Consider the following 19,209-nt stretch of genomic DNA (forward strand, 5'->3'; position numbering starts at 1 on the left):
GACAGTTGTTTCTTACTTGTCTGAATCCATTGCAACAGATTTGATGTGACTTTCAGTGATGTTGAATGGTTGTGTGATGGACTCATTCTTTTGGCTTTTGCGAGTTAAATGAGGGAACAAGCAACAAACTCTTTCTGTGTGTGTGACCATCTCTGAACGCTTATGTTCCATGAAAGCGGGCAAACACCAGTTATTTGGATATGCATATATTACAGGAGGTCAAAAAGCCCATTGAATCACATTATGCTAGGAATTGTCAAAACATAATTGGAATAGCTATCCTTAATACAGAACAGTTTAGTTACAGATGCTTCAAATTTTGTGCAGGTTCTCACCTTAGTATGAAGGTTCTCACCTGAGTAGCAAGAGCTACTAAGCAGATTGTATGTAATCCAACATTTTCACTGATTAAAAATCAGTAATTTAATGGAATTCTTCCAATTCGAGAGAAAGATGATTGAAAATGAGATCATTTTTTTACCATCGGGCGCTTTTTCTGCTCATGTTGCTTCATGTTTGAAGTTCTGTTCTTTCAAACAAACTGAAGAAAGATTGCAGCAGAGTATGTTAATTATTAGTAACAGTCTGTAAAGATGTTTTTTGAGGCCATTTCTTGGGGATGATAAGTGAGTATCAATGTTTTGTGAAGCGTTTTGGACTTAATTTTCAGCTAAATAAGTTCAATTGTATTTAATTACAAAACAATGCGTACATGAAATCTGCTTTAAAGAAATAAAATAAAGCAGCATCAAACTAGGCACTAGAAATGAAAATTCCCAACAGCTTCTGAAAAGAGAAATCTCAATGACTCAGTTTTTCCAGATGCAAATTGACAACATTTTCCTCCTTAACATATTCTGATGATTAAGAAACTAGAGTGTCATAATCAGTTTGAGTTGTTTTTCTCACAGAGGAGACACTTCTAAAAGAGGGTCCAGAATAAGTGGCATGACTAGAACTGGCTTGGAATGGAAAAGGCAGTCATTGGACGCCTTTGATTTCCACTCCTGCAGATTTGCCTGAAGCGCATCATATCAAGTGGAAGCTCTTCCTGAGCATGGGCTGCAGAATTTAGTAGTTCGAAAAACACTTCCCATTATTATAGCTAGAAATAGGAATTTCTATAGCAATTTATAATTTCAGGCCTATGCACTTAAAAGGTGAAAAATCTCTTCCCAACTCTGTCATTGTGGTAAAGCTTTCTGTCCTAGGGAACTGTAAATAACATTTAATAAACGTTTCCTCTCTGTGCACACACAGAACAGCAGGCGCTAAGGCTGTTTGACACAGCTAGAACAATAGCCGCACTTGTGATCCTCATACTCTGAGCTGAATGTGCCTGTGGAGGAGACCTTCATATCTTGTTTAGTAGAAAGAAAACAATTCCTTAAACTGGGATAAGGTAACCTACTGCGAGTGAAAATATGCAACAATAAGTAGTAGATGGGGAGTTCTGTTAGGATTGTGTTAACCAAATAGTCGTAACAATAAGTAGGAGATGCTGGAAAAGCTTATAATACAAAATAGTAATACTGCTGTCCCGAAGCTATCCAGGTTAAGAATCCTTTACCAGAACACTAATTTGTTTGAGGTCAATCCAAGTTTCATTCATCTTGCTTTTATAATATTTCTGCTTAAATAAACTGTAACTTGCTACCAATTAATCTGCAAACATACAACGTAGGAACTAACTTATAACTGGTCCGTAACTATACCACCATGTAGGTTACACATCCCTGGGCAGACACTACGAGTGTGCGCAGAATGCCCCAAGTGTGTAGGAGTATGGTCTGATGACAAAGTACAAACACAGATGCTCTTGGCAGACCCCAGTGCCTGATGCAGAGATAAAAGCACAACGCATTCTGTCTGGTTTCCGAGAGTTAGTATGCTTTGGGCATTGTGGAGTTTTAGTACAGTTTTCTATCACATGAATTATGCCTGCAGGACCCGTGCAAGAGTACTGTATACAGGAGCAGTCACTGATACTGTAGTTGGAATTTTAGCAGCTTGGGACTGGCCGCCCCAAACACAGCACCGGTTAGAAATACGGCACGGATGTTTATTTTTCATCTTGGTAATGCACAGTGCATAGTGGCTTTACTCCACTGAACAGCTAACAGGCACGTTTTCTAAAGATACGAGAGTACATAAGTGGTAATTTCGGATAATTTATAGTGATATTAACTCTGGGGGCTGAGTTTGTGAGTTTTGCTAGCAGAAGCCCAAGGACGAGAACAGAATACTTTGACATAGGCTTAGATCACCTCACACACTAAAATTAATCTTCTAGGCCTTCTATCATTAGTTTCGATAGCATATTCTTGGCACAGCAGCATAGGTGGGTTTTCTCATCTATATCTACTATTACTCTTTGTCTGGCTGCTGATCCTTTTAAAAGATTTTCTTTCTGGTTTGCCAGTCTCTGCTTGCTTTCTTATTATCCCTTTTCCTTCCTTTATCGAGCGCCACATTCTGAGGACGTCCCCTGACCGTATCTGCACATAACTGCCAGCCCTCTAAAAGATATCTCTGAAGTTTAGCAGTTATCTTCTAAGTTTTCAGATAACTGCAAGGGTGGCATAAACTCTTTTTCACTAATTTATTTAAAATACACAAGTTAATGTAGTAGATAATTATAGGATGATTACATTTCTGAAATACATCAATATACGCCTTTTTAGCAAATTTCCCTTCAACGGACAAGTCAATAGTAGGTTAAGGAGTAGTGTGCTGAGTATTTCGTCAGACCTGGGGGCAAAATATTGAACTTGCTTCAAAATACTTGCTTGGTTTCCATTTATTAGTTACACTAACTTCACAATTTTAGTGTTAATGTTTCACTTGGTTTTGGGGGTGGTATAGTGGTTTGGGGTTTTTTTGTTTAGTTTTTTTTTTTTTTTTTGGTTGTTTGGGGTTGGGGTTTTTTTGAGAGAAGTGACTTTGACTTTAGTGGGTATATTATTAACATGTAGCTGTTACTGAAATTAACAGATGTGGAAACCCATATCATACGTAGCTCTAACTGTTCTAAACAATTCAGGTCCTATTTAGGTGGAGATGCAAAGTGCTATCTGAGAACATTCTCTTGTCTCATGTTTTTGCCTGTTAATGTGATGTGTATAGAAGTATTTTCACTAGTTGGTTTTCCTGGGAAAGGTTATTTTAGAATGTAGTTACCAGTGATGGCTACTATTAATGCAAGCAGTGAACTAATCTGCACTTCACACAGCAGAATCCCTTATCAGGCACAGAACAGGCATGCAAAGAGATAACAGGAGCAGCAGGTCTCCAGGCAGTGGAAAAAGGGTACAGATGGCAAAGACTGAAGGAAGGTTTTCAAAGGCAGAAATGGCAGTTGACACATCTAACTTCATTGATGTGTTTAAAGTGTACCCTATCTTCTCTAAATCTCAGACATGCCTGCTGTTTATGTTACACATAACAAAAAACAAAACTGAAGCTGCAGAGTTTTTTGATGACATGAGGTCAAGCCCAAAGAATTGGTGCTAATGAGGATCCTGTGGTGAAGCTTTGCTGATTTGTGAGTCACAGTTTTATTCTATTTTAAAAAGCTTGTCCCAATCTGTTTCTGTCTGTATTTCCTCCCTAAAAGATTCATCTGGAAAAGAAGATTAAATTGAGCATAGCAGCAGTATGTCTTTCCTCTTGCCACCTCTCATTCCTCCATTTGGTTCAGGTACAACAGAACAGGAGAACACTGCAAGTTCGCTGTCCCTGGATCCCCCTGCCCAGGGGAACACCAAGCTTGGTGTTCAAGCTACCTTTCCAGCTGCCTTGAAACAGGCTACCTACTGGCTCAGCTTTCAAAGCTGTTTTCAGTCCCTGCTGACTTTTTTGTGGAATAATTTATTGCATATCCTAAAACTACTCTGAATTCTTACAAGTTGTCTCTGAATATACAGAAGAGTCATTTTCAACCTTATATTTAGCTATTATTTTATTTCAGATTATATATTAAAATACTCCAAATAAAACCTAGATTTCATTTAATCCATTGTTGTTTTTAAGCAATTAAGTAAATGTATATTTCAGAACTTGCAAATACTTGCCTAGACAACATTTGCTTCAAATGAAACTATATTTTCCTCCAATGCAGCATGCTTTAAGAGAAATGAATAATGAAACAAGATCCTCTTAGTTTTTAAATTCACTTTTCAGTCTGGAATTAAGAGTTGTAATACGGTATTGTGGGTAGCCAAAGGCATCTGAATTCTCTGATGTTACTGGGCAGCAGGAATGGAGCTCATTACATTCTCAAAAACGGGATTCAATTGCACTATTAGCTTAAAATAGGGAATACTTTTGATAAGAGAAGTCCATTGTGGGGAGGAGAAGAGCAGCAAAGAGCCTCCAGGAGGCTTTGAATGCAGTGGGCTTTCACAAACGTAATGAACACCAAGTCTTCCTACACTATCAGTATGTTTCCACTAGAACAGTAACGACGGAAGTGGGACATTTCAAATCCCGTGACTAATCAGTGTTTTAACTACATTCCAATTAATGCATACCAGCCAAACCGTTGTGTGCTACTTCACTTTATCACCTCTGCTCTGGCTTCATTGCCATTTTCACCTGTTGATGCCCAATTGCAGCAATTCAGTTTCTGCCTAAAGCGAGCCATGGAGTTTGCTCACAGATAGTCGTGAGTGCTACACGTTCTGGTGGCAAGGACTGTTCTGAAGAGGAATGCAGGTAATACTCTCCACAAGGGAAAGATGTCTATGAATGGTTTCTGAGGGGAATCCTGATGCTCAGCACTCAACATGAGATGTTATGGAGCTCTCTGCTATTAAGTGTCTGATTAGCGATGACTCTTAACTGCTTGTGGGAGAACACTAAAAATAAAATGCCTTTCTCGTCTTATGTTCCATGACAAAAAAGCAATGGCCAATAATAGTAGTAGTTCTTCCTACAAACGGTTAATGTGTGTGTGAGAGTTACAGAATTTACATGCTGTACTCCAGAGATGTATTCCTCAATACACATAACAAACCTTTTGTTTTTGCTAATCATTTAAAAAAGGAAACAAAGAAGCACGCATTGTTTCTGAGGCTTTGCCATTCTGGAAGTGAAAGAGTAAGGAGAATACAATTAAGGTTTCTTTTAGTGAAGAAAAAGGCTGCTAGGGAGGAAGGAGAAAATTAAATCAGAGTTCTCCCATTTAAAATGTTGTTAGTCTCGGGCAGAGTTTTTGGTCCCTTCCCTTTTTTCTGCTTCCAATTGTAATACAAAATACTGGCCAGCATAAGCACAGAACTACTCCAAGGAAAGAAAATACTAACTTGAAATAGCCAACCCAATCAAAGCTTTAAAGACTAAAGAAACACTGGCAGCATAGTTTGTTTTAATGGACATGTTAAGCTTTCACCATCTGCTCTGCCCCTAATCATGAATCCCAAAAGAACATATTTAACAGTTAAATCAGTAAGAAGACATTATTCATGCACTTCTGCGTTATTTCTATACCAATACTTCTGCAGTGCTCTCGTACTGCCTACGCAATTCAGAGCAAGCTGCTCGCATCTGAAATTGAACTTCTTGGTAAAAAGTAGTTTTCAATAACTTTAAGGGGGAGAGTATTTAATGTAAAATCTCTTTCTAAAGAAAAGTGGAAGAATGAAAGCCTTTTGTTTTGGTTATAGCTTTTTAGAGGAACATGTTTGTGTTCCATACTACTCCCAAATGAAATGTATAATATTTCATATGGTTGTCATAATTAAAACCAAGCACAATTACTAAATATTTTACAAAAATCATGTTTTAAGAGTTTTTATTTTTCTTGTTCACAGTGTGAACAAAATTTTTTAATAATATAGTTTCTTGAAAAAAAATTATCTTCTGATAATTCACAGAAATATCACATGTTTTTATTTATATCTCTAATTCTGTATTGAATGTGTTCTGTATTTATATAAATTTCATTACTTCAGAGGAAATTTAAAAATAGATACAAGAAAACTAAAAATTATTAAAAATCAATTGGTGTGAAGTACTCTTAAATACTTTAACCAAATCAAAGCGGTCAGATAGGGGCCTCTAAGCTGCAATGGAGGAATGAAGTTGGTGATGGATTAAGATCGAGACCCTTGAATTGGTGCTCAGTGTATACATAGACTTCAGAGATGACAGAAGAAATGGAGAGATCAAGTTGTGTAATAACTTACTGAAGGTTAAACTTCAGACAAGTGCATTTTACTCTGCTTTCTTGCACCTGGATCCCCTTGTATGTTAGATGGTGCATGAAGGTGAAGGGGAGCAGATATTTGGGAAAGGAAAACTTGAGCAATTTCCAGTGCTCACATAATCAAGTTGAAGTCTAGCACACAAGTTAAAGCATTACCATTAAGTTGACTAGTACGCTATTACAAACGGTGGGGCATTGTGTATTGGCGACTGTGCCACCTTCTGTCTGCACTTAAGGAAAATAAAATAGAGCAGTCTTCCCTTTTAGCCTTGGTACACCGTGCTTTGCTTTGGTTTAGCAATTTAGGCCTTAATGTTTGTTTGTCCTTTAAAGGAGTGATTATGGTAGTTGTGTGATGGAGAAGAATCACAATAAGAAATAGAGGAATGATCAGAGTATTAGATTTGTGTTAAAGGAGCATAGCTATCATCCAGATAGCCTGAAAAGTGCAGGAAATCTTCAGTAGGACAGAACAGAAAATAGGAAAATTAACTGGAAAAAATGTAATGGATATTACATAGTTTGCTGAGGCTGAACAACAGAAAGAAACTTGGCAGAGCACTTAGACTTATGAAGAAGGATCTGAACTTTTCTTCTGGAACACGATTTATGTTCCTGAACAGGGTGAAAGAGAGCACCTTTTCCACTGACATAGACCTCTGCAAGAAGTCAGCTGGACACAGGCATCCATTTATACAACCATCTAGAGACTGACCCTGTGCTAGCACCTACAAACTAATTTTTTTGCAACAGCACAAAACTTGGAGAACAAAATAATCAAAATATGTAAATTAAAAAGTGCTGCTAAGAGAGCAGGAGAAATGGATTACCAACATCCTGGAAAATTTTCTAAATGAAGGGAGAAAGGTCATGCCAGGAAGTGTATTCCTTCCTGTAAATCACAAAGAGAACAGAAATCCTTTATTATTATAACCTGAGGAAAAGCTCTTTCCTTGCCTATGCAGGCATATAAATAAAATGCTCCAATACCCTGTAAAAAAATCAGCTTGACAGAAAGTGTCAGGAGATGTCCTTAAAAATAATTTTGATTTGAAATAAACATAACCTGTTTGTTTCTGCAGATGGCTGGAATTTGATTCTGCAGATAATCCGACGTGGCATCCTAACCTGCTTCAGTTCAGAAGGACTTTCATTCTAGACTTCTGTTTTTCAGACTCAAGACATAAGTCTGAAAACATGACTTTTTTTGTATGGGTGTGGGCAGAAACCGCTGGTCACAGACTGTGGATTGCTTGCAACGAGTTTATACGAGATAACGAGATAGAGAGACTGTATGTGTGTGTTTGTATATGGAAGTACATCTCGGAATATATTTGTGTGTCATTGAGATAAAATTATATGAACACCGAGAAAAGGGATTGTATTTGCTTTTCTAAAGTATCTTATCTATTTACGCTGACAATTATGAAAGTGCCTGTAATATAAAAGCTTGGGGGAAGTATGTGTTTAAGTCTATCCAAATCCTGCAGCCGTGAAGCCAAATCCCTTCTAAGATGGGACAATGGGGTGTCTTTAATTTCCTACTTTTCATTGTCCTCAGTGATCTGGAGCTCCTTAATGGTCTTGCAGACACTATGAAATATTCTCTTTTGTACAGACTCTTAATTACAACAGTAAATAGGAAAAAAGTGTGCTGTCAGTGTGCTATGTTAGCAGCTTCTTAGCAAAGCTAAAAATAAAACATTATTAGGAGAAGGAGGCAGTATATGCTATTGTTATCTTAAATAACTAGTCAGGAGAGGTTTTTCCTTGATGTAATTTTGTATTTGATTTTCTGAAGTCAGTGATACTATGTTCTGTCATACCAGCTAAAGACGTGGCTGAAATTTCGGGCGGGTGACCCGGAGATGCTATACGTTTGCTGCTCTTTAGGTTATTCAAGACAGCCGGTTACTAACAGCATATCTGCAAGCATTTTAAGCCCGCATTGCTTGTGTTCGTCTGAGACATCTACGGCATTGATTACTGTAGCTCGTTGTCAGCATGAAAAAATTCTTTTGATGTGGAAAAAATAGAAGTTGAAGGCATTCACTGTGTGCTTAGCACCATTTGTGACTGTAACATTTAAAGTGATGCCATGGCAGCCTATATATGTTGCCAGAAAGAAAATATTCTTCTCTTTCCTCCTCAGAGGAGTATTTCCTCAGTAGGACTGTACAGCGTTTACAGATGACTGCAATGAATAGGATAAAGGAGGAGCTTTGACTTAGTTCGTGGTTTGGGTTTTTTTAATACAAAGATTCTAATTTAACAAGTTCCTGATTGTCAGTGTACATTTTCCTGTAATTTGCATCAACTACCCTCATTTTTGAGAATTATATTTTGCAACAGAGACACAACTTGAGCATTTTGGACAATTGTTGCATTTACAAAAACCCAAAGTGCAGAAAAGGAAGATATGTAATAGAATAAGATGTGAAAAACCTAAAACCTGAAATTTAAAGACATCTAGTCCGTAGCACAGATTGCCAGCTCACTACTGTTAAGCAAGAAAGACATTGTGTAGTATTCATAATCCCAACACTCAGAGTTTAACTATTTTGCAATGAGACCCACTCGTATGGCTCAATAATGAATTTGACAATGACAGGAAGGCAATGAAGGATGGGAGAAATTTAAAAATACGCTAGTAAAAGAATAAAACAAATGTGAGACTGCTACATTTATATTTTAACTTTACAATGTGGAAGAAACATACTCCCCTTTCCAAAGTCATTAATTCAGAGAAGAAAACATAAACGTGAGACAGGGCTTGCTCTGAGACTGTTCAGATTTATGGGTCCTCTATTGATGGAACGGAATTACAGTGCTTTTGAAAGGCTCTTGGTGCAGTGGCCTGGAGACTGAAATAACCCCAGACATCCACAACATACACACATGAAGAAAATTGTTTGTAAGGTGTAAGATGACTGCTTGTTTGCCACGCAGTTAGTCTTTAGCTTTTCTCTAAAAATGGTCTTCTAAGGATTGCCCCACACACTGATGAGATGAATGCAGGCATGAAATTGGGTATCTGTAAGCTAGCAAATGGTACTGCTGTGAAACTCTGGAAAAGTTTGGTTCTTTTTCATAAAAAAAATAAACCTGGTGGCTTTTATGGTTATGTAGTCAATCATAATTAATAAGGAAAATGTGGTTTACCTGTAACTATGGTAGCAGATGCAGGACTTCTCCCTGAGAAACATTTTATTTCTTTGGTTGAATGTTTGTTGAGGGCACGTTAAAGAAAAAATGCTTAGTATAAGAAAAAGGACATGAAATCTCAAGTCAGTGTCAAGATCTCTTAGGTTCTGCTCTCCTGAGCAGTAACAAAGGGCTGCTGTATCTAACATTAACTTCTGTAGAGCCTCAATACTTGCTAACCAGATTCCACAGTACTCTGTGACTAAAGCGCAACGCTGCAGTCGGTGTTTCTTACAAGGTATTAATGTTGTAGAAAGCACAGTATTCTTATCTGATTTTTGAAAAACATTTGAATTTCAGAAAGATTGCCTTCAGCAGCTTGGCTCTATGAACACTTATTACACCTCTCTTCAGAGATACCATAATTTTGTGGAACACTTCCTTGCTCAGAAGTGCCTCAGGTTAATAAGTTTGTCTTTGTTTACTAATTCTCATTGAAATAATTTCAGCTCTTGATATATGAGGGGATTTTTGTGCAGTGACTTTGTCTGGTGTGTCCTAATGACAGCAGTGATGGTTTTTCTATTTGTCATTTTTGGATTTTAATGAATGCTTTGAGTGATAGTTAACTATCCTCTGTGGACAAAATCCTCCTTAATCTAAATTGCAGATCTCTGCAGAAAAGAGATCAGATTCCCCGTTAACGCTGATTAAAAAAGCAAATTTTGATCTAAATGTTTGGAAAATTGCTGCATATGAACTTTAATTTTCTATAAATCAAAATTTCAAATTTATATAAATATTTTTAATAATCCCAGTAATAATTCCTAAGATCGTGTGAATAAAAATTGATATTTAGAACACATGCCTCCACATTTATCACCCTATCTGAAAGGTTAGGACTATCTCACAGCTTTTCAATGGCAGAGTTTGACTTGGGTAACGCACTGCCCTGGCTTAAAGCAAAAGTCATCAGGCCCAGTATCGCATCTCCCACAGTGGCCGAGAACAGATGCCTAGGGAAGGCAAGAAGAGAGCGATACCTCTCTGTTTTCTGTGAGTTTGAGACTCTTTTAATTACTTTTTGCTTAGGACATAATTCCTTTTTTTTTTTTTTGAGGAAAGGGAGAGGATTGCTGTCAAATTTTTTCTTTTAAAAAAAAAGAGAAAACTTAGAAATGAATCTCAGACATGTCTGAGTGAGAGTTCTTGTCCAAAAAATAGACGCATGTTTATTCTGTTCTACCCAAGAGAGATATCAAGCTGGGTCTTGTTCACTGAGTACGCTCTGTCTCCCCAAGATTAATTCTAGTCTGTGTTTTCAAAGGTCAAATTTAGTTGCGTAGTTTCCAACTTATTGCTTGCAACTTAATAGAAATGTTTGTGGCTATGGTGCTAGTTTGGGAAGCAGGGAGCATGGGATCAGTTCACATATTTTGGGAACTTTAGCCCGGGTCCTCGATGGATGGCGAGTGTGTACCTCTGAACTCAGACAAGCGTCTCCGTGTCCTGAGCTCTGACATGCTGATGAACGACTCCCATTCTCAGAACTGAATGACAGGGTATGTACTTTGCTGCACAGGGACTGAAACAGCTTTTGGATCTGCCCTACAATACAGGTAGAGGAGGCTTAGTTCTGCCAGACGTTAACCGAGGTCTGCTGTGCACGCCGTTTCTTGAACCTGCTCAAAAGCAGCGAGTGCAGCATTTAATAATTTGGCCTTAGAGGTGGCCCTGCTGGACCTGCTGTGGCTTAGTGGAGATCAGTTCCAGTACAGACGCTAAAGTATCATTTATTTTCCCTGTATGCAGCACGTCCTGGTCCCTGTGGCCACGGGGAACGGAGGGCTGACAACAGAAGGTAACAATAATTCATTTGTCAATATCCATTTAAGTTGCAGGCTTCTTAGTTTAGAGTACACATCCCTCGTGTGCTCACATAGCATCCAGCACAGCAGTACGTATGTCAGGTCACCGAGCGTCTCCAATTCTAATACCAAATAACAGTTTTATGCCTTGTGTTTGGTGCTTTGTTTGCGGTAACGATTTATATGTAAACCTGCTGTGCTATAACAGTATTATTCAGAGCACATCTAAATAATTTTACATTCAAAATCCTTGCTTAGGAGAAGTTTTATTTTCATAAGATTTATATATATACAAATTTTCTGCCAATATCTAGTGGGAAAGCTGGTGGTTGTAAAGGTTTCAAACCATCCTGAGTGTCTACTAAAGTGATTGACAGAGTATTTATCTTCTTTCCAGTTATAAATTGGAGAGGATTTTACTGATGTGCAATTTATGCCTTAGAGACAGAGAGAAAAATCTTTCTAATCTTGCTTTTCAAATGAGGTGATCATCCACTACAGGGTGGTGTGCTGAAACACAGCCAGCTGCAAGCTACAGATATTTTTTCAGAGGTTGGAAATGCAAAATCCCCATGATATAATTCACTGCTAACAAAACCTCTGATTATCTTCATTATCTACTATTGTTATTAAATCTTTATTTTGTAAAATATCCCATAATTTAACCTTGCAACTTGCAGATTCCGCTAAACAAAGGGAGGCTATTTTATCTTGAAAAGAATTAACGCAATAGTCTTTATCCTTATTTTATTATTTCAAGAGGTTTTTTTTTTTTATTTATGTACTAAATCTGCCAGCAGTGCAAGTATTTATGAGTTTGAAAAAGAAGGTTCTGCTAACAGGAGAAAAATGCAACCTAATCCTCTTATGCTAATTGAATGGGGAGTGTGTTAATGGCTTTCAGCAAGATTTTAGAGGTTTCATCACTGGGAAGAACTTCATGAGTTCTCCAGACTACCCTTCTGTAGGTTCACTGCAAATCATACTCTGTGCTATCTGTTCTTGAGTGTATTGCTAAACTTGTAAAAGGTATTCGTGTATCTCCTCCCTTTTTTTTTCCTAGACTGTAGCTAACCATTCATTTTTGACCAAAGATACCCATTTCCAGCTCACCTGTTGGAAGAATAGCTAATATTACAAGTCCACGGACTACTAACAATATCTATATCTAATTTTTATGTCTTAGTACATACTGCTTATGGGAAATGTATTAATTGTTAATTCCTGCAAATCCAGTTTCTTTTGAGGTTTGACTCATTAAAATGATGCTGTCAATTCTTTCCTGCAACCTTTTAAAGAAAACTTAGTTTTCTTCTTTTTCCTATAATAAGGTTAACCGAGTGCCCCTAAAACTATTCACAGGACTTCAAGGTTAACAGTGATAAGAAGTCTTTTTGAAGACTAGTTATACACTGAGAATCAAGAAGCTGTAGAATTTGAGTGTAAATGGTTGGGAACTAACCTTATAGTTAAACCCCGAGTTATTAGAAAGTTAAGCATCTCCGTTTTCTTTCACAAATGAGGCTTTGCCAATGACCTACCGCCACAGCTACTGCAAATTGACAGTCTAATATTCAACCCCCCCCACCTCCAGCCAGCTGACCATTCATTGAATGGATGCTCTTGGAGTAAGGTCAAGAATGTTTGGCTTATTGTTCTTAAATGGTACGGTTTGAAATGTTTTGCGAATCTCCAGCTTTCATTTAAAGTCACCTATTCTCTCCTATTCTTTTTCAAACCAAATGGAAGATTTTTATTATGTATATTTAATAATGAGGTTGAACTAACTAACACTAACAATGCATTCTGTTATATAAGTACTCAAAAGTACTTAAATGGTAACTTAAATAACTTAAAAAGTAACTTAAATGGCAAGACCACAACTTTTTAAGAAAAGAATTGTGCCTCTATTATGCTGAGGTATTCGCAGAGATATAATTTGGTGTGAGGGCAGGTATTCTCCCTGACTGTTGGGGGCATTACTGTCTTGGCATTCCTTAAACAGAAAAGTATCATTTCTCTGATGAACTAATGCAACTTCCCAAATTACTTTAAGATTGCAATAGCCCCATAACTTCTCTAGAGTTTCCTAGTCTTCTTCCTACCGGGGTCAGGGACTGAAGAAGTTCAAGTTACAAATTTACTACATGTACCTCAGCAGACATTAGTACCTCTATCTGTGTATATAAGAGATACCTACTTGTGTATTTGTTGTATCACATGCATGACCTATTGGGGAAGTTTTATTTCCATCTGAAGAAAATGGGAATTGGGTGTCTCACACCCAATTTTCAAAGTTAAAGGTTTCTAAGTTGTGATGAGCTAAAATTATTCTTGCATGTGTGCAAACCTATTTAGTTAACACTTATGAATTTCTTTTATATTTATGTAATAGCAACAGAGTGGAAAGCTTGCTCTAACAGCTTTAATATAATCAATTTTCTTTCCTTTCTTATTGCATGTCAGGTTCAATAAAACCTCTTTTCATTGTAGCTGACAGTCATCTTGGGTCTAGTTTAGTATGATCAGGAATCTGGAACTCAGTTCAAGGGATATGTCATATCTACTGAAAAGAAACAGTCAGATGTACAGCTTAGATTTGTATTCTCGTGGAAAACAATCTCATGCAACCGATGCATTTTGTATTTCTTATAATGGTGAAGACTTTTTGCACTATAACATCTTCTCTAACAACATGGAAATTTGGGATTTATACATCTTGTGAAAAGTGCTAATCCCTCACCTCAAATCCTGTCTCGCCTTTCACCTATACCCCTGATCACTAGTCACTATATAGGTTTGGTGGCTTTAAAGGCTCCTTTAGGAAGTTGCCACGGTGGTTTAACATTTCTTCCATATTCCATCCAAAATAAATGTTATCTCAGTCTCGTACAACACTTGTGACTGCACAGTACACCTTCCAGTCATTGTTCAGTCTGTTTCAAAACACTGAGTTGTTGTAGACACAGGAAGAATTCCTTATATCAACAGACGCTTCAGGTGGAATAATTTGGTTTTATTACTAAAGAGGTACTTGCATCTACTTTAGGGGCCAAATACTAAAAATTATATTATTAAATAAATTTTAAAGTTGAAGCCTCTGCATAGCTATGGGTGGAGCATTTGCATGCAGGTGAGACAGGAGGGATACTTTCTCATTATTTAAAACTGGTCTCTTGGAGCAGGGCAGCCACAAGAATAGGCCAAAAATGTTCACTGCCTTTATTGTGCTTCCCATGCTGCTGTTGGGCAGAGCTGCAGCTGCCGTCAGCTGTGCTGCCCAGCTGCTCACCGTTACCTGAGCCCCTCAGAGCCCCTGACCTGGGCAATTCCCCACAGCTGCTCTGCCTCAGCTGTCCCTCCCTTCCCATGCTCTTGCCCTGTCTAGTCACTGGCTTTGGGTTCTCGGAATGCATACGAATGGCTTCCTGCGACTGCAGTTATAGTTGTATCTAGCATCCAGCAGATTTCATTGCACGTAAGTAACACCTGTGAATGTTCAACTGGAATTTGCAAAAGAGGATCACTGCACTGATACCACTTAAGGTAGTTCCAAAGCCTGGATATTAAACAAAGATTCTTAAGTGCGGGTGGAAAAACTTGATTACACTGTCTGGCTAAAAAAGGATTCTCATTCTCCATCTGCTTTAGGAAAACCTGAATCATGAGTAGCTGTGCTTGTGTTACCTGCTTTGTGCTTCTTTATCTTCAGCTATGCTATGGGGACTTTGTGCAGCGTCTACTGCACTGTAGATTTCTTAAGTATTCATATGGAGAACATTTCCAGTCTTCTAGTAGACTAGAATAGCTCTTTCCCTAAGCATTACTAATGTGTTCTGTCCTTGACAAGAAGTAACTGTAGTTCTTTCTTGCATTGCCATTCAAAAAAATTTTTTTAGCAGTCTGCCTTAACTAGTTTTAGACATTTTTGTGTATGGCTGTGCTTACCCATTCCTGCTCTGGTCATACAAGCTGTTTATCTCACATGTACTTTTTTTTGCAGCCTTTGCAGAGCATTGCTGTGTTTCAACTAGATTGCCATTTTAATCCAGTAAATAAAGTTTTGTTTATTGTACTGCATCCACAGTACAGAAACATCCTTACTTTGCAGTAAATAGAGCTAACTAAATCAGAGACAACACTAGTGGACAGATGGCTTGATATTCTGAGTTTCTTATCATTGACTCCAAAGTTGGAATTGAGTTTATCAATTCTCTCAAAAGAGATCATAGTGGGTATACAGATCATACTGAGAAAGTCTTGTAAGTCTGCTAGTTCTTCTGTAATGAAGGTGTAAATAATGACTGGGAAAGTTTGGCCTTTTCTGATTTTCATATTTAAAACTTCACTTCAGATACATTATTTATTTCAAAGTTTCTGTCAGGAGTAGTTCTGCAAGGTATCAATAACTAAAAGAGCTTCACATACTGGGTTCCTTTTACATCTCCTCCTGTGACAAACATTCATCTCTGCTTTGTATCCCTGAATCTAGAATCCCTGTTTCAGGGAGAGCTTAGATATGCCATGTGGTGTCATTGCAATAATCCATAGATAAATTCAGCAATCTGGTGTGTCACAAAGTCTGGGGTTTTCTTTGTGGTGTCAGAAATTCTGCACAGGTATCTGAAGCTTTAGGTTACAGTGACAGAATGTTTTTTATAAATTCCTAATGCATAAGTTTTGATAAATTTATCTCTGTACACTTCCTGTAATCCTCTAGCTCCACGCTAATTTCGTAGCTCTATGTATGGACACAAGACTTTGGAAACTTATGTCAAGATGGGCTGACATACCTTAGTTATGTGCATATAGTACAGCTTGCAGTTCTGTGGTTCATTGCAGAAGTCTGTCTGGGCTCAGTTCACACTGATTAAGTTACTGTGCAGTTCAAGCTTATAAACATGCAACAATGAAAGTCACAGGGAGACATATACTCAAGGTACTTTGTTTCCTCTATCCAAAACACAGCAGATCATGGTTGTTAGGCCTGTCTAGAATTAGCCATTTTCTTTGCTTTGACTATTTTTCATACGAATGGCTTTCTGTGACATGGACTGTTTGAGATGTATCTAGCATCCAGTGAATTTTCATGTAATCTCTGCTTATTTATTCAGGATCCAGTTAATTTCATGGGTCCATAATACAGGTATTTTAAAAGTTAGCTGTCTGTTAGTCTGCTTTAAATATCTACGTAGTTTCTATTTAATAAAATATGTTTGTTTCCTAGTAACATCACTGAACTCTAGCAGTGCCCTTACCTGAATGTGTGTTTTTCCATCTTCCCTACAGTAATTGCTTAGAAATGATTGTCATATAAAGGAGTTGGCTATGGCAAACAGGAAGCGTCAGAGCACTACAGCCAGCATGCTGGATCACAGAGCGCGAGCTTGCCCTACTTCATCTCACAACAGGGAGCCTGAAAATGAAGACAGTGACCTTCCTATTGAAGATTATGCAGCTAAGGAGGCAGAACTAGCAACCATCAGACAAGGTAGTCCTACACCTGTGGAACATGAGTGCAATGATCATAGTGGAGATGGGGACTCCAGCTCCGATTATGTGAATAACACCTCTGAGGAGGAGGACTATGATGAAGGATTGCCAGAAGAAGAGGAGGGGATCACATACTACATTAGGTACTGTCCAGAGGATGACAGTTACCTGGAAGGAATGGACTGCAACGGGGAGGAGTATGCTCCCCATGAGGCACACCACGTTGAAACAGATGAATGTCAGGAAGCTGTAGAAGAATGGGCTGAAGGTAAAATTCAGCACCAGAGTGAAAGTGAGGTGACGGACAGGCAAGAGTGGCAGGAAGGTCAAGATAATGGTGTTCAAATTTTGGAGGATGAAGTGTCATCTTTGGAGATTCAAGACCAAGAGGAAAACATACAGTATTGTCAAAGTGAAGGTGACTATCCGGACTATTACACAGCAGAGGCTAATGGAAACTCACAGGGAATATCACCGTACCATTCTAGAAAAGAGGATGCAGAACTGGAAGAGCAGGAAGAGGACATTGACCAGATTGTTGCAGAAATCAAAATGAGTATGAGCATGAGCAGTATCAACAGTACAACAGAAATGAGTCCAGAGCATAGTGGGACTGAAAATATGGCACATGACTATAAAGAGACTTGTTCAAAGGGAGAAGCTGTTCACACTGTTAACAGGCATGAGGGGAGGCCAAAGTCACTGAATATCCCATCTGCCTCTAAACACAGTGGAGATGTGCCTCGAGGTTTTAAAGCAAAGTCAAGAACACCAGAGGACAGACAGAAGTGGCCACAGGAGCAGGTATGAGATTCTCTGTTTAACCGGACTGTCAGAGGCATTAGGTGAATGCGATGTCAGTTATTCCAAACAGAATTAGAGAGCAATATTTTTGCTTTTTTTACTCTGTATTGTGTTCGCAGCTACACTATCTCATTTTGTGTTTGGAAAGAGGTGCTGAATGTAGTCAGTTTAGGTAAACAAGTAGTAAAGAGAAAAAAAAAAAGGAACAGAACAGAAAATTCAGAGTAGGACAAGGTATTCCAGATGCATGGGGCAAAACTATTCGTGTTATTTTTATTGTGCAGTAACACACTATATAAACTTAAAACTGGGGTCGGCATTGAAATAGTTGGAAGGTTTCTTTCCATGAAGGGCTCTTGTTCCATTGCCTTAGGGGGCGATTAATTTATTTTGTTTTCAATAGAACATATGCCAAGGCAAGGTTCTGTACATGTTAAAAAGAGCCACAAGAAGTGCCTGCATATTGCTGTGGTTCTGTACTAGCTCGGCGTATCTTGACCTTGGCAAGAAGGAAGAAATGGGAGCTTTAGTTGTAGCAAAAATGCTGTTAAGCAGTTTTACCACAAGAATAGTGTAGATATTAAACCATGCATAATCTTCTTCTGTTCTAACGTTGAGTTCCAGAAAAAAGAATCTGGGAATGAAGCTCAAGGTTTTTAGAGGAACAGAGGTGTGAGGATTTCTGCCTTTTTAAGGTTTCTATAAAAGAAGTAAGCACATTCAATTTGAGAGACATTTCTAATTCCCTTTGCTCTAAAGTCTGTTTAAAGCTTTGGCTTTGCATCTCTGAAGTTATATGTGGCTGCTTATTAGATATCCTCTACAGTGAGGGGATATCTACCCAAAAGAGCTAAACATAACATCTATTTAGATAACAAACTAGTAAGGATAAGTGAATTCTTTTACCTTATCTTTAATTAAAATGCTTTATTAAACTTCAGAGGTCTAGGTTTCCTGTTTCAGCTTTATCAAATCTAGAAAATCATAATAGCTGAATAGTTAAGTGCCCATATCTGCCATGAGTTTTTAATATTAATTTCTACATTCTATTTTCAGCTGTGTAACTAGAATAAAATTGTGTAACACTATATTCAGTGCCTTACTGCCAGCATAAATGTTTTAGCTTGTGTGCCTACGCTTGATGATCTTCTGTGGTTTGATTAGTTATGAGATGTAGGCTACAAGTAGAGAAGACTAGTTACTGTGTTTAAACTAATGATGAACCAGGTCTTTCCAGTGCAGTACATCAGTAGCTGCTACTGGAAGCATTGCTGCTTCTAAGTGTGGTAAGTATTTGCAGAACAAAAGAGAAGAGGAGCTCTTGATAAGAAAAATCAGTGAATTCTATGTGCTTGAATAAGAAATCATTGGGGTGTTTCCCCCGAATGATTGCTAACTCAAACTAGAATTCAAACTAGACCTTCATTTCAGCATTTGTACTCTTTAAGTGTTTATTTAGCAGAGGCTGAGCTGAATTGCATTTTGTCTTTTATTCTTGCCGGACTATTAACTGGGGTTTTTGTAACACCAGGATATCAATAGATATCCTGAGTATAGAATAGAAGGTGTGAAAATAAACAGAGGGACCCAAGTGTCTGAGTTGCCTGTCTGAACTTATTTATTTTCAGTCAGTCTTGGGCCAATGCCTTAATCTTTTTTACTGATGGAGGAAGTGCTGCTGTGATAGGTAGC

General features: G+C 38.0%; 1 protein-coding gene across 3 annotated transcripts in view; it reads left to right on the forward strand.

Annotated features, from left to right (window-relative positions):
* The window catches only part of APBA2 (amyloid beta precursor protein binding family A member 2), a 79,748-nt gene that overhangs the window by 25,389 nt on the left and 35,150 nt on the right, over positions 1 to 19,209 (forward strand). For all 3 annotated transcript variants that reach the window (XM_054077145.1, XM_054077144.1, XM_054077146.1), the window contains exon 3: positions 16,510 to 17,517. In XM_054077145.1, coding sequence (XP_053933120.1) covers positions 16,549 to 17,517 — 969 coding nt within the window. In that variant the 5' untranslated portion in view covers positions 16,510 to 16,548. The remainder of the gene's footprint in view (positions 1 to 16,509; positions 17,518 to 19,209) is intronic.

Source organism: Cuculus canorus, chromosome 12, assembly GCF_017976375.1.
Source record: "Cuculus canorus isolate bCucCan1 chromosome 12, bCucCan1.pri, whole genome shotgun sequence".
NCBI classification, from domain to species: domain Eukaryota; kingdom Metazoa; phylum Chordata; class Aves; order Cuculiformes; family Cuculidae; genus Cuculus; species Cuculus canorus.